This window comes from Lycorma delicatula, chromosome 6, assembly GCF_047948215.1.
Source record: "Lycorma delicatula isolate Av1 chromosome 6, ASM4794821v1, whole genome shotgun sequence".
NCBI classification, from domain to species: Eukaryota; Metazoa; Arthropoda; class Insecta; order Hemiptera; family Fulgoridae; genus Lycorma; species Lycorma delicatula.
The window spans coordinates 100,113,360-100,130,510 of record NC_134460.1 but is presented as its reverse complement, the minus strand read 5'-3'; the positions used below and the strand labels follow the sequence as shown (position 1 = coordinate 100,130,510).

General features: G+C 31.3%; 1 protein-coding gene across 4 annotated transcripts in view; it reads left to right on the top strand.

The window, feature by feature from the left end:
• Mgtor (nuclear basket protein megator) overlaps window positions 1–17,151 on the top strand; it is a 122,720-nt gene that overhangs the window by 72,026 nt on the left and 33,543 nt on the right. For 2 of the 4 annotated variants that reach the window (XM_075368200.1, XM_075368198.1), the window contains exons 24-32: window positions 1,845–2,049; window positions 4,108–4,235; window positions 4,785–4,898; window positions 8,124–8,239; window positions 10,767–10,941; window positions 12,234–12,365; window positions 12,571–12,741; window positions 14,139–14,358; window positions 15,545–15,759. In XM_075368200.1, coding sequence (XP_075224315.1) covers window positions 1,845–2,049; window positions 4,108–4,235; window positions 4,785–4,898; window positions 8,124–8,239; window positions 10,767–10,941; window positions 12,234–12,365; window positions 12,571–12,741; window positions 14,139–14,358; window positions 15,545–15,759 — 1,476 coding nt within the window. The remainder of the gene's footprint in view (window positions 1–1,844; window positions 2,050–4,107; window positions 4,236–4,784; window positions 4,899–8,123; window positions 8,240–10,766; window positions 10,942–12,233; window positions 12,366–12,570; window positions 12,742–14,138; window positions 14,359–15,544; window positions 15,760–17,151) is intronic. The other 2 variants (XM_075368199.1, XM_075368201.1) reach the window with 2 other exon arrangements.

The following is a 17,151-nucleotide window of genomic DNA, read 5'->3' as shown; positions in this document are numbered from 1 at the left end:
TATCAACATAATGTAAAGACATGAGTGTTACAATTGCATCGTTTTCTTTAAAGAAGAAAGGACCAAGTATGCAGAATTAGATACACCACACCACACAGTCACCTTTTCACTGTGCAACTTATTTCATGGGTTCTTTGAGGTTGCTCTTCAGTTTTGTTTATTCACGTAACTGGACAAATGAAAATGTGCGTGTGCGTCATCTGACATCAGCTAGTCCAACAAGTCAGGATTTGCATACAGTACCTGGTGAAATCAGTTGTAAAACTGCAATTTTGATGTTAAATCATTCAGTTCAATCATTCAGAACAATCTGTATTTTGTAAGAATAAAATCCGAAGTTCAACAATCTTGCGGAACAATGTGGACTTTTTTATGCTTACCTGGCTCCCTATGTTTTCCAGTGTTCTCATAGTTTTCCTCACTGTTCCTTTATAAAAATTTAAAACGCTGCCAGTCATTTAGAATTTAAGATAACATTGTGTGAAGGCACTTAACCTAAAGGAGATATGTTGAACTTACATCAAAAACTTTGTTGCACATAGATAATCAACTTATTTTCAATGTATGCCATTCGGTATAAATATGTTGTTCCATGGGCCACATACTCATGACTAATGAAACTACAACCACCACACTCTACAGCAGAACAAACTGTTTCTCCCCACTCCGTTCCTTCGGCACATGACAGCGCTCTTTTTTGTCCGAACCCAGTGCCACACCCATTATTACTGTTACTTAGTTTGTCTCCTTCATATTTAGTATTAGTGAAGTTGACCTTGTTTGTTTATTTTAATATCATTCCATTCCGGCACTAGTAACGAACCTTGGTTTTGCACCCAAAACACAAAAAATAAAATTTGTCAGTACTACTTTTTATAATAAGATAAGCATACGCATACTTTGTTACAATTACTTAAGGTACGCTTTGATTTATTATCTACTAATTTCTTTTTCAAGTAGGTACTTTAAATGTGAAAATCCAAGTACACTTGTACATTTTGGAACACAAAGGTTGATGAAGTCTTTGCCTCATGAAAATATTGTCTAATCATCATTGTTTTTTGACAAACGATAAAAAATAATTGCTTAGTATTCATCACTTATTCATTATTTAATAAAATTCCATTTTAGCTACCCAGACCATCCACATAACATACAGAAATAAAAATGGAACATCGTTGCAATTACCACATCATAGTTATTTACATATGGTACTTTTATTGCTAATTAAGGATTCTGATCACATGGTTTTCTATATTATACTAAAAAAAAATAAAAATAAAACCATACCAGTAGAAGAAATAGTCTGTTATAAAGATATTCTGTAGATTATGATAGTGCAAAAAGTACCCTGATTAACATGACAATATTGGGTTTGATATCCAAGTAATAAGCTACTTACTTAGGTATCTAATATCAGCCTCATCTAAGCAACATCATTCCTTGAGAGATACTAATTTTATTTTCTGATTCTGGAGTTTACCAAAACATTTAATTTAAAAAAATTTATTAAAAAAAGTTAAATGTTTACTATATTATTTATTTTACTTACAAGGTGTATAAAGTTCTGTTATTGTTTGAGGTTATTTGTATTCAGACTAATTTTAATGCCCTACTTGTTTGTTGCACTGTTTTCTCAAGCTGCTGTAACTCTGGAATTTATTATTATTAATGAATACTACAAAGTATTATTAGTAATATTGGTGGAAGAATTTTTCAAATTGCATAATATTGTAAGAAATTAACATATAAAAACAAACTAAACACTTAATCTTTATTGTATTAATTTAAGTAATATATTTTTATTTGGGAATTATTTATGCTTTGAACTGTACATTTAATAGGTTAGCACCACTCAAGCAGAGGCTGATACTTTGAGAAAAGAGAACGACGTACTTAAAGCTTCTAGTGCTGATAAAGAGGAACGTGCCAAGGGTCTTTTGAAAAATGCACGCCAGAGAATAATGCAGTTAACCGAAGAGAAAAACAAATTAAATAAAGATTTATTAGATGCTCGTAGTCGTCTTGAATATTATGAACGTAATAAAGGTAGTTACTGATAATTTACACATTGCTGTAGAATTATTCTTACTGATAGTTTATGATTACATTTTTATAGTTTAGTAAGAATCCATAAATCTTCTTTATTCCTTCTGCCTAAGGAATCTATCTATCGCTTCCTCACCTGCACTGTGCACTAATTCTGCAGGTATTCTGTTTATTCCAGAAGCCTTTCTGCCATTCAGATCTAAGTATTGTTACCCCCCTTTCATCCTCTTAGACTCCTCTTCTACCTCTATAACACCATTTTCTAATTCATTTCCTCCATATGACTAAAATATATTCCACTCACTTATCGACCTTTCCTTTCGTATTATATATTGGTGTACCAATTTATAATTTATAAATATAGTTGTTGAACACATTAGATTTTAATTTTCCTGTATGCTCCATCTATTTTACCAATGTTCATTTCTCTTTCCACTTCTGAACACTTTAATCCTCTCTTCTTTCACTAGTTTGCACTTCCTGTTTATAGTATTTCTTAATTGTGATAGCTCCTTTTACTTTCTTCATCACTAGCGTTCTTATATTTTCTACATTCATCCATCAGCTGCAATATATCTTCTGATATCCAAGTTTTCTTATTTATCCAAGTTCTGATATATTTTCTACCAGTTCTCTTTGTTTTGCCTAAGTTCGCTTATGTTGATTTAAGAATTTCCTTTTTAACATTTTTTCATTCTTCCTTTTCTTTTTTATTCAGACCTCTTGCCATGTCCTCCTCAAAAATCCTCTTTACTTCCTCTTCCTCAAGCTTCTCTAAATTCCACCAATTCATCTGACACCTTTTCTTCAGATTTTTAAATCCCAATCTACATTTCATTACCGCTAAATTATGGTCACTATCAATATCTGTTCCAGGATAAGCTTTGGAGTTGATGAGTTGATTTCTAAATCTTTGCTTAACAATGATATAATTTATCTGATACCTTGCAGTATCACCTGGCTTTTTCCATGTGTATATTCTTCTATTATGATTTTTAAACTAGGTGTTGGCAATTACTAAATTATACTTCAGTGCAAAACTTGCACAATATTTCTTTCCTTGCCTTTTCCAATGCTTGCATTCCAATCTTCAACTGTTATTAAATTTTCATCCCCTTTTATGTGTTTAATTGCTTTTTCAATTTCTATGTATATACACTACCTCATCATGGGCACTTGTAGGTATATATACATTAACAATTGTTGTCTGCTTATGTTTTGATTTTATCCTCCTTACAATGGTTCTATCGGTCTACATTGTGAAATACTCTACTCTCTTCCCTATCTTCTTGTTCATTATGAAATCTATTCCTGCTTGCCCTTTATTTGAAGCTGAGTTAATTATTCTAAAATCACCTGACCGAAAGTTGTTCTCCTCTTCCCACCAAGCCTCGCTATTTCCTACTACATCTATATTTAATCTATCCATTTCCCTCTATAAATTTTCTAACCTACTAACTTTTTTTAAATTTCTAATATTCCATGCTCCAACTTGTAGAGTGTTGTTTTTTAATTTTCTGGTAACCATGACCCCTTCCTTAGTAGTCCCCACCTGAACAGGGGACTAGTTTACCTATGGAATATTTTACCAAGGCCTCCATCTTTACTACATGAAATGGATGGAGATGCCTCTATTTTTACTACATGAAAATGCAAAGAGTTACATTTTCTTGGAAAAAAAGCAGCTGTAGTTTTCCATTGCTTTCAGCTGCACAGTACTCAGAAGATTGAGAGATGTTGATATGGCCATCTAAGTCGTCCTGACCTACACCCTTAATAACTACTGAAAAAACTGCTGCCCTCTTTCAGGAATCATTCCTTAGTCTGGCTCTCAACAGATACATCTCAGATATGGTTACACCTTTGGTCCAGCTATGCTGTATCACTGAGCACTCAAACCCTCTCACCATCAGCATGGTCTCATGATTCATATATGGAGCCAATTCATTATTGTTTTTATATTTGTAATTGTTTCAATATACTATTAAAATTAATATTTAGCTTGACTTTAACTTGATAAAATTATCCATTCATCTTTGGTTTTTTTCTTCCAATTAGATGAATCATCCAGACGTTCAGAAAAAGAAAGGACTGAGCTTCAGTCTGAAAAAGAGCGTCTTTCGAGGGAACTTGAACTGTTGACACAGAGACTTAATCTCTTGCAGAGGCAGCTTGAAAAACAGCAGGTAATGTATTAAACAAAAACATTTGTAATACTAAAAATTTATTTAAAACAGCAGCTATATAAAGAATAAATTAGTTTTATATTGTTTTAATTTCTACATTAAACCTGCTTTTTTAATATATTATGATTCTTATTACTTAAATAAAATGATTAATTTTTCTTTCTGTTAGCTTTTTCTTTTTAATAATTATATATATCAATATAATAATCAGTTGAATAAAATCTATTCCACAGATCTAGAGAAAAACAGTTAGATAACCTGATTATTAAATAATTATAAGTTTTGGAATTTGTTAAATATTCCTTTTATTTAAAGAAATGTGGTACCAGTAATTCATTTTTTTATTTTTTTTATTTATGAAACAATGCTTGCTTTGAATGGCTTTTGGTATAGTAACTTTTCATTTTTCCCGTAGGTGTTATAGTTTTCACTTTTTTTTCCTCTATATACCCATTCTGTGTGGTATGTTTGTAATTTGAGTTTTAGAACTATGGTTTTTTTGTTATTTTTACAGGTTTATTTGATTGTAATTTTTTTTTTTAAATTTAGGGTTCAAAACCATCAACCAGTTCTGGTTTAACTGAGAAAGCAAATGTTGAGCCACCTACAGCAAATATAAAACCTATGGCTGGTCCGTCATCATCTGGTTCAAAACAACAACCAGTAAGTTTTTTCTTGTAATATGTATATTCACTTTTACTAAAAGCTGTAATTTATATTTTATGGCTATGTAATTTTGAAAACTACTCATTTAGCCTCTGAAGTTAATCATTGTTTATTGGAATTACCCTTAAAACCGAAATGACATAGTTTTTTTAATTACAACTTAGAAAATTAGAAAATAAATAACAGCTTGAAGTATATCTTTTCTGTTTTTATCGTTCATTCCGTATGAGAATAAACAATGATAAGCAGGCTGTTGGGCAGTATTGCAACTTGTAAACCTGTGAATAAATTTTAATTTTGCATTTTTTAATTGAGTTTTTACTAATTTATTCTTTATGAAAACACTATGTACTTCCTCAATGATAATAATGTCAGTTATAATTAATATATCATTCATAGTTCATGATCCACATTATCCATTAGTATCCACCAGTGATGATTTTGTACCCAGATAAAATTATAGTAATTAAAAATAGTGATAGTAACCTTGTAAACTAAACAGTAATCATTAATAATCATTAACCTAAATTTATTCAGGGTGAAATTCTTAAGATGGCCACTTGATGTGTACTGTAGCTTGACACCCATTCGTAGTTTTCCTCCTGTATGTGCAAGACATAATCTGCACCCAATATTAAACAGCGAGTATGAGTCACATTCTCCTTCGAACACAATTGCATTCACACCCTAAGGATAGTTTTTTTTTGTATTATGTATTTTAAATGAAATTATTCATTTAGGAAATGGATTCTTGAAGTTACAAGTAACTTAGTTGTGCACAGAATAAATTTAATAAAGTATGCTATGAGTGAAAAGAAAATATACAGAGGAAATTGAACTTAGTACCTAATTTAGACACCCACCTTTTGACGATTCCAGTTGCCACATTACCCCCTTCATTCCTAGCCCTGATGGGCTTTACCATTGATCATCTTATAGACCCTCTAAATCTGATTTCATGTCACAGTCATCAGTTCAGCCTCTGTTAGGATGCCACCAACGCAAATGTCTGTAGACATTTCCATCAGTAGTATGTTTTACCTCATCTTTGCGATCACCTTTGTATAGACTTTATCCAAAATATTTTTGATTATCTATTCTAATTTGTAACCCTCTCAACTATATAACCATTTCGCAAATGCGTGTTTCTAGCGCCTAACTCATATGATACAAAGTATTCATTCATCAGGCTGCACTTCAAATATATATATTCATTTAAGCAAACATCTAAAAATTCTATCCTTGTACTTGTTAAATAATTGTTTTCACAACAATGACAATTTCATCCCTTAAATATCCGATATGTTCCTCAGTTAATCAAATATAATTAAGAAATTTTTCAAGGATGCAAACATTAACTTACTCCTATCGGGTCTGATTTTGGGAGTGAGGTTAGTGCCTTCATATTCTCACATCGCAGCTTCACATAGAGTTCCTTACACATTCTGCCTCTGATCTGGTCCTGTTGAACTATACATCGTGACCCCAAAGGGAAGATCCCATCATGTAGCGATTATGGTCGCCATGCCAACCCCCCTCTGTATCTAGTCATGATGGGCTTTTCTGCAGGTCATTTTCTGCCATGAATGAAATTTCTATCGGTGTAAGAATTTACTATCAATAAACACAAAACTAAACCAAAAACAAACTTCTAAATGAACAGAACTGAGTAGAAATAAAATATTTAAATTTTGAGCTGTAGCCTTATACCAACAGAATGAAATAAACATAATCACAAAATAGAAGAACAAAAACAAAACTGTGGAGCACCTATCTTGGCGACAAGAGAATGTCAAGTGGTCCCTAACCACCTGGGTAACTTGAACTCCTCATCCTACACGCCCTCTGCAACTTGCTGAAGGACCAAATATTTCATGAAGTTCTCCACAATTGACCATTCAGCCCGGCTTTTCCAGTTAACATTAAGGGAAGTCTCCCTGTTGAATGATAAGAGGGAGATTAGTCTAGTTTACTTATTTAAATATGGTATGAGAACTATCCAGAAAGTAATTTACATTTTGGCTTAAAAAAGTAACAGCTGTTGAAAGAAAAATTATTTACAATTTAAAAATACATCTCTAAACTACTTTTCTATCTCTAAATAAATTGAGACACTCATGAATTTTTGTATCTCTTAATCAAAACATTTTGCCATCTGGTTTTTCAGTCATTCAGTGATACCTTCCTGGAGCCCTGTCATCAAAGCACTATCAGACAGTTTTTCATGTGAGGGAACAAATGGTAATTACTTAGTGCCAGGTCTGAGCTGTACACAGGATGATAAAAAATTCCCATCCAAACTTTCCCAAAGTTTTTTGAGTATGATATGCAATTTGCAGCCATTTTCATGAATGGATAAAATCTCATACATCAACATGCCATATCACTTGTTTTGGGTCGCTCTCCATAGTTTTTTTTTAGGTTTGCAATACTTCTGTGTTTATTGTTTATTGCATTCCATGAATTTACCAAAAAATCTATAAATTGTTTGACTCAGTTCATCAGACAGATCACTTGGCTGGCCACATTGTGTTTCATTGTGAACATATGAACATTTTTAAATTTCATACACCACTGCCTCATTGCGTTATATTTCCCTTCATTCATAGAATTTTTCCCATAAGCATAAAATATTTCCCAATAAATCTGAGTGGTTTTCACTCATAGCATTTTTCCCATAAACATCATATATTTCCCAATAATTCTGAATGGGTATGTAGTTTTTTACCAAAAGAAATCTTAAAATACAATCACACTTCAAAATTTTTGGGATTTTCTGTAGTGGCACACATTTTAAACATGTAAAAAATCAAGACAGTCGCAGTCCTTTATGTAGCTCACTGTGTACAAAGTCAGGCTATCAGTGGTCACCAAGATGGCTAACTCCCACTCCTTTGCAAACAGCAGTAAAATGTATGTTACTTTCTAGTTAGCGCTCATATATACAGGATTTTGTTGTGTATTGTAGTTGCTTAACACTATTGGTCTGTACACTTCTTTAATATATAATGCTTTGCTGTTGTTTTGAACTATCAAGAACTCAGATCTGGTGTCAACTCATCACTTTTTTTACTTTTGGGTCTTTCTATATGATCAACAAATTTATACTATATAGTCGGTTATTTTTTTTGTGCAAGGTTAGTTTATTTTACTGTTATATCTAATGTTTGCTGTAATAATTACTGTCACATGTTTGCTGTAATGTAATATTTGCTGTTTCAGATACAACACTCTGTCACTGTAACGCCATGGCGTGGTGGTCCAGAAACTCCATTTGCCAGTATTCGTCCTATTTCCCAGTCGCGAACAGCTGCTGTTCATCCAACTACTAATCAGAGGTAATCTGGACCTTTTTTTTTTTTTACTGTATGAATTATAAGTTTGTGTCAATTCATTTGTTTCTTATGTTCAGAGTTAATTCATTTTATTACATTTTTTGCATCATAGATTAGTTGTTTTTTTATTGGTGGGTAAAGTGAATAAAAATTAATAAATATGTATAAGTTTTTTTTTTGTTCAATAAAGCAAGTATGGTTTAGTTAATTAAGTTCTACATTTTGGAGGGGATGCAATTAAGTTGTATGTAGAAAATGTGCCAGTAACTGCTATGTTAGACAGCGCACTCTGTGAAGAAGGGAGGGACTTGATCTGACAAGGATGAAAAGAAAAAGGAAGGGAGCGAAATGTAGTGATATGCAGGACAAGGGAGGTAGCCTCAATGCCTAGGCTGTACTGGTCTGCACACACGCAAGAGTGAGTGGGTCGATGCTCTCCGATGATGGTATGGAGGACCGTCAAGGTGTGAGAAGGTCGCAGGGGAGCCCCTGGCATGCGAAATGTGGGTCGGGAGCTTGTAGGTTAGGATGGGAAGGGTAGCCCCCCCCCCAGCGGAGGAACACATCGGCTGTCCAGAGGGGAGGTCGATGTGCTCTGATGATGCTGGGGGACCCCCGATGGGTGAACCTCTAGAATAGAGGCCAGATAGGACGAGCAGAGGAGACTACTGCCACGACACTCTGAGGTGACCGTGTTATGCTTGGTGGCGAAGATTGTTTGCCTTGGGGATGTTCTATATTTGAAACACACCAGGTTGGTCTAGTGGTGAACACATCTTCGCAAATCAGCTGATTTCAAAGTCAAGAGTAAAGGCAGTTATATGGATTTGAATACTAGATCATGGATACCAATGTTCTTTGGTGGTTCGATTTCAATTAACCACACCATCTCAGAATTGTCAACCTGAGACTGTACAAGACTACACTTCACTTAACACTTACACATATCGTCCTCATTCATCCTCTGAAGTAATACCTGACTGCGATTCCCGGAGGCTAATCAGGAAAAAAGAAAAAAGCGATTAGTCATTAATAAAAGAATGAGTGAATGAACCCTCTTTTTTTAAATTTACCCTGTACTGATGAATTATTTAGGACTACATGAAATAGAAAGAATCAAATTACACAAACACAATATTTTATTTCAGGTTAGTGAGTTCATTCTCATTAGGAATGCTATTTTCTTTGTTCAATATTTCTTTGATTCGTCCTTTTTCTATTGTGCTGTGATCTTAAATTACTTGAAAAATACTTTCATGAGTACATCAAATCAGTTTTCAGCATTATCTTTTTGATTCATTACCTATGTTCACCAAGTGGGAAACATCTCAGTCGTATTGCCAACATTCCTTGATTGAATTACCTGTATATGGTAACTCTCAATTCATCTTGTTAACTGCACGTCAAATACAATTTCCTATAAAATTTAATTGTAAACAACAGCATTTAGTAGGATGTACAGGCCAAATTTTCATATCAAACTATTCAGCTATTGTTTATGTCCCAACATAAACAATTTTTCTATCTGCGCCTAAATTTCTTCCTCTCCTTTTTATTGTGCTTCTGATGTTCTTTCTTTATTTTTTCTTCACTGGCATAGTTTTTAATATTAAAATCAAGAATTTTACTTTAATAATGAAGCGGTATTGTCTATTATTTATATATTCCTAATATTAATGGCAGTAATCTTATTTTATGAAAAAAAAACTTCTATAATTTAGCAATTTCATGTTTAGAATTTGTATTATTAAATCTTCAGAATCAAATTCAAAGAAAACAATATTTTTCATTTGTAATTTCACAATGGTCTTATTGAAGTAATTTTGCAATAGTTTATTTAATTTTTTTTAAGAAATATTTTTCTTTATATTCCGTCTAATTTTACAATTTGCCCACGATTGCAAGTGTTTTGTCTTAATTATATATTCCAGAACATTCTGTTTTACTTATCATTTATGATGTTAGTAAACATATATGTTCATGTATTTGTTATCAAACTGAAGACCATATCTTTTGATCTCACATTTGATCTTCCCTACATATATCCTTGTTAAGTTGTATGGCAAAACATTTTTACATAAAAATAGAAAACAAAGGAAATATTATACATGATGGGATGGATCTCTTGTATTCTGACAGATTTCAGCAAATCTGTGGACATATTGCATAATTAATTAAACAAATGAATAGTGCGACATGCTTTATAATTTTTATAACTTCATACATTCATAATGATTACATTAGAAAGACTAAATCTACTTTCCTGGTTGGTCTGAATCTGTATAAAATATTTCCATTATTTACTAGATCTAAAAATAAAAGGAATAATTTAATCAATTCATTTTATGTATTTAGAAAACCTTTTGAAATGTAGCTTATATTAAATACTATGCAGTAGAATAAACACTACTAGAAAAAAACAAACATTTTTATTTGTATTACTTACTGCATGAATAAATATAAATATATATATGTACTGTTCATACATTACTAACGACTACTTTTTTATTTTTGTTTAACTTGAATGTAGTAGCCAGGGTCAGGCTGCATTGGTTCCTCCTCAACAACAAATGGTTCATACAAGCACTGGAGTAGCAGAGGCTTTGTCATCATCCCCTACTTCATCACATACAGACTACATGCCTGCAACTAGCTCTGCTCTAACTTTTCGTCAAGCAACTGTACCTCCAACACAGTCTACACAGGTATTGTGCTGTGTTTAATTTTTCAATTCTAGTGTAATAATAGAAAAATTAATTTTAAAGGTTAAAGAAATTACAAGAAACTATAACAGTCTATGCATACTCATATTTCTTATTGCTTACTTTACTCAAATCATCACTTACAGGATATTTAAAAAATTTTCTTCTTTGTCTTAATAACTTCCTTTTAAACTATACCCATGATTATATTTAGTTCCCTATAAGATCCTATTATTAAGTTAGTTTTCATCTTGCTACAGTTTTAAAGGAATTGTAATTCATTCTGATAAAATATCAGTCTGAACACTGTTCATTGATGAAATATAAATGCATATCTGCTGTGAAACTCTTTGAAACAGAAGTATAATGAATCTTAATTCAATATTAACGTAGGGGTTAATGGAGAATTATTACTGAATGTAAAATTGTAAATTATGGATAGTATTATTCTTTTTATATACTGTATAAAGCTAAGTTGCGGGTAAAAGTCTTTTTCTTCTATTATTACCCTATGTTTACTATAGGGTGATATATATATATATATATATATATATATATATATGTATTAGTAGTCAAAGAGAATACTACTAAATTACCATCTTTTTCCAACATGTATTTGTGCTGCTATTGTAACTGAGAACTTTATACAGTTGTTGAAAAGTTAGCTAGTTTGAACTGCACAAAGGTCTCAATAAAGCTTCTTTTGATAATGCTGAAAATTGTAAGTATCTGCTTAATATGGATATTCAATATTAATTCTAGTTATGGACAAAGGGATGGCAGCAGCATACATGCTGTTAAGTACTAATATATTCTCCTATTTGGCTGATAATGAGTGTAATTTCTGTTTTTGTTGAAATTTCAAGTTACATTTAGCTTAACAGATGTTACCATCTATTGATGTAATCAAATTTATATTTTATTTGATGTATGTATGATCATCCAACTACTTAGAAGGCTGGGATGCATGTGCACCTTGTCTATACCGTAAATTGTTTACCTTTTTTCAATTTTAATTATTTACAGAGTTAAAGATACATTGTGTAAATATCTTATGAATTTGTGTGTATTAATCCTTCTGTTTGTATAAATTTTTCTGTTATGTTTTCATTTGAATGTGTCATATGCTCTCTTGTCTGAAATTATTTTTTTATGAATTAGGATCTGTTTTCATATTGATAATAAAGATGTGTACTAGTAGTTTCTCATAAGAATTCAATTGAAATGTTTTATTAGGTCAATGTGTATATGTCTACAAATTTTGATTTGTCATCATAATTTTTATTTTTTTTAAGGATATGGATGCAGAGACAGAAAGTCAACAGCAAGGTCAGTCAAGCAATGCTCTAACTCAGGCAGTCTCTATAGCTCTTGTATTGCCTCAACCAACAGCTCAGACATCTAGCAGCCAAACTACTCAAACACAGGTGAATTACTATTTATACCATGTAATTTTTTTTAATATTACATGTTTAATATTACATTTATTTGATATTATTTTTTTTAACTTTTTTGTATGCATGAAGAAAGTTAACTTGATAAGTGTTTACTTATTATAAAGTGCATGACATTTTGTTAATTGGAATATAAAATATTTTTAGATGGTGTGCAATATGATAATGATATGTTCAGGTTGTAAGTGCTGAAAATTCATCAGTGGTTTCCGCATCTAATCAGGAACAATCATTGGATCAATCTGTGGTATCGGCTTCCAGCCATACACCATCCAGTGATCAGAGCTTTGTCTCCGCCAGCAGTGGCCATACTCAGATGTGTAGTACTGCATCTGCATATTACAGACAAGTATGTCATAAATTAATTAGATGTTAATTGTCTCTATAATCCGAACATGTTTAAATATAAACTAAATCAAATTTTTAAGAAAATTATTTGTTATAATAATTTTAGAAAAGGTGAGAGATAATAGAAGGATGTATTTCACTATTTTTTTATTTTTTTTTTCTTTAACCTGGCTAACCAATTTTTGTTAGTCAGATTGTGCAAAATTGTGATTCAGCTGCATATATTGAGAAAGGCTCCAGTTATTAGTGGATTAAATATTTTTCTGAAAAGCAAAGCACTGGTATTTAACTGTTATTATCCGTTGAAAGAAGAGTATGATGGGGGAAATGTTGGAAAGAATATTGTAAAGATTAGTTTGACAGCTGGAAATAAGTTTTTAAGTTATCAAGGAAATATAAAATATCACCAAGGAGACTGGGCTGTGAGAAAAGTTAAATATTTAAATGTTAATGAAAGTAAACAGACAAAAGCAAAGATTTATTTAGGGAATAAGGAAAAATTTAGTACAAATTAATGTTAATTTTTCTAAAAGCTCTTATGCTTTAGATTTTGTTGGCTAATTTAATAAGATGAGGGGAAGAAAAGCTGCATACTTTTATTATCATATGCACTGAACATTCTGCCTATGTATGAATGTATTTCAGTTATGCTTACGGTTGTGTTACGTATCTTTTGCTCGATGATTGTTTGTGCACAAGATGTAAAATATGCAAATGTTTTTCATGTATAAAAACTGCCACAGTGTTAAATGTGTTGCAGTACTGCAGATTGATAGATCTTTGTGTAAATATGAAATATATTCCCAACTGAAAATGAAACTAGATGTGACCAGCTGATTTACAGATCTCAACTACTTTAATATTCTGAAAATTAGAATGGAAGTGTTTAAGAAAATCACTATTAAATGATGACATTTATTTTATTATTTACTTTAATTATGTTTAGCTTATTAAGAGGTCTTTGGAACTGGTTGCCTAAGAAAAATTTATACTTAAATAAAATCTTCCCTGTAAAATAGTGAACATTCAAACAGATGGCTGTAAAGTTGAGATTTTTGGTACATATTTCTCTTTGATAGGAAAAAGTAAATTGAATTTTTTACCTTACCATTAGTATAACAATTTTTTTTTTTATCTTAAACATTTCTTGTGGTTTTAATGTAAGGTTTTGTTAAAGGATTTTTAAGACTATGAAAACTTTAATAATGTATGAACATTTACATTTTTATATTTCAACATACATTCACGTCTGGAATATTTTTAGAGTATTTCAGGCAGTTTTAATAAACATTAACATTTTCCTTTTCATTAAAAAATAATATTAAATGAAATTTGTTAGTTTTTTTTTTTTTTTTTTTTTTGGTAGTGTAACAAATTATGATTGACTGTAATTTCTAGCAAGAAATGGATGAGTCGGCAGGACAGTCGGAGCAATCTGTGGTGGCCAGTAGCCAGCAGCAGCTGGCTGAACAATCAGTAACTGTGTCAAGTCAGCAAGCCGGGCCAAATGAACAAGGAATGTCTGATCAGTCTGTTGCTAGCAGCCAACAGAACGATCAACCTGTTGCTAGCAGTCATCATGGTGTATCTGACCAATCTGTTGCTAGTAGCCGACAAGGTAATCTGTATTAATAAACTGAAGGTTTATCCTTTATAAAATTACTTAAAAGTTTTATTGAAATTTTATAAATTATAATTTTTTTTCAGTTTAAATAAGTAAAAATGGCTCTCAAAATCATAAGTACATCTATCTGTTTATATTTTACATTAGTGTAAAAACCCCTCATTAGTTTTTAGTAAATTAAATCCTTTACTGTTTTAAAGCTGATTATCAGAAGAAAGGACTGGTGGCTGGCTATATACCATAATTATGCCTGCAAAAATAAAATTTTAAATGCAGTTTCCAAAAACTTTGTCAAAAATGTTTTGTAATTCTTAGGTTGTTGTCCCTCTTCTAGTGAAAAGTAGTTTTGTGCTATTTTGTTATTTTTTATATCTTAACCTGACACTCCACTTCTCAAAATGAAAAATTTAGTTTTTTTTGTGTTGTTTCAGAAACTTTACATTTTAATTTTGATCAAGATCAATCTCCCTTTTGAAAATTTGTTTCTGTATCCTTGATTTAAATTATTATATTATTTGAGGTCTAAAATTATGGAACTTTTTACTATTTTTTCCAGTTACAACTATCTGTCATTAATAATGTAATTATCAATTATATAGTGTATGTCTTATTAGTTTTTTTTTTTAATATATAAATGAGATGTGATCTTGTTTTCAATACTTTTCATTATTGCATTTTTGTAATTTTGCAGCGACTTAAATTTTCTATTTGCTTTCTCTTAAGTAGTTATAACCCTACATACTACATTAGTTACCCTATTTTTTTTCTTTTTTATGAAAAAAATGTACTTTTGTAATTTAAAAAAATACAGTCTGATCATGATTCAAACCAGATCCTTATTGGTGAAAGACAGAATTATATAAATATGTCAGATCTTATTGTCAGCTATTTGGTGCAAAACTTACAAATTGTTAAAAAAAAGCAGAAGCAAAATAGTAAACTTTAAAAGAAAATAATAGTAGTTACAAGAGTTACACTTAGTACTCTTTACAAACATTTCATTACTGTATTTTCAGTACAATATTTTTATATGTTTTAATTTGTATGAAAAATTATTATTAAAATGTTTGTCAAATTAGGTATTCTATCTTGTGAATTGATTTTTAGCAATAAAAATTAAATGATGCTTTTCATTTATTTTAACTTATTAAAAAAAAGTTAATTATATTTATGATTACAGATCAATCAGTTGCAAGTAGTCAGTTGGTTATGTCTGACCAGTCTGTTGCTAGCAGCAGGCAAACACAAGCTGAACAGTCTGTAGCTGTAGCTAGTAGTCAAGCTAGTACTAGCAGTAACACTGTTACAACTACTCAGACTGCACCTGGGCTCAAACGTCCTAGAGATGGATCTGTACCGAATGAAGAGGGAGAATCGTCAAAAGTTGCACCACCGGTAATAATTATGATCTTCTCAAAATCATAGTGATTATTCTACAGAAAGTTTATTTAGTAGTTAACGCTAATAGTTTCTTCCAGTTAATAATAATCTAGGCTGTATGTTATTTTTATTTATATTTTAATAACAGATCTGTAAAATGTCAGCAGGAGTTGAGTATGGTAGCAATTATAAATCCATCTTTAAAGCAATACAGTAAATTATCTGTTAACCCTCTCTTAACTGGCCAATAAACTAAGAGATGGACTTCCAGTAATCATATACAGTCAACAATTATGATGACAGTCCCAATAAGTGGCACTGGCTAATGTCAACTTAAAAAACTATTTGTTTTTATTGCACGGTTTTTAAGTTTTCAAGCTACAGCTATTTGAGTAAATACATATACTTAACCTCTTCTCAGATAAGATAAGAACATATTTATGTTTCGCTTCAAACTTGGTGAAACTCAGAGACATTTGAAATGCTTAATTTATTTCATGAACGGTTTAGTTATTTTAAAGGCAGCAGAACATCAGATAAAGTTGACAAGAGCTGGGCAATGTTGACATAATGTGTGTTATGGTTCATGAAGATCGGCTAGCTGCTTAATTTCAAAGAGATTGATTGGAAACTGTCATCAGCATATGATTATGCTCTGCCATTTTAATGAAAAAACTTAACATGCAGTGTATTAGCTTGAAATTCACGCTGTATTTACTGAATGCTTATTAGAAAGAGAATAATTTTATCAATCAAGGGCCTTCTTGATGTTCCAGTGCTGATAAAAACATTTTGAAAAACATAATACGAGATGAGTTAATGTGGAAACCAAGACACAATAAATATATATATATATTGATTGGGAAAATATCACTTCAACCAAAAAAAAGCCCAAATGAGCCTGTGGTGATGTTGCTCAGAACTAAAATTGATGAAATGAAAACCATAGGGAAGATAGGTGATTAATCCCCGGAAAAGTTTGATCCATTATGAATTCATTTCACATGGTAGATAGTAAGGAGTTTAACAAGAGAGTTTTATGGCAGGAATGCTGTACAGAGAAAGAAGTTTGAGCAGTAGAAAAAGAGCTAGATTTTTCACTATGACAATGCACTAGCTCAGGTGTCACACTTGTCATCTTTGTTGTTACGTGGCAAGCACAAGGTAACAACAGTTGATTCATTCATCCTAATCTCCAGACTTGGTTCCGTGGAACTTTTTTTGTATTCTTAATTTAAAATAGTACATCACATTAAAATCAACAAATCATATTTTAATACATCAAAATATTATATATGTACTTTTTATTATTTTTTGTTTCTTGTAACAATTAATATTCATCAGAATTTTATTTCAGTTCATCAGATGGTGAGGAAATGTTATCATAATACTTGATAACATTTCTTT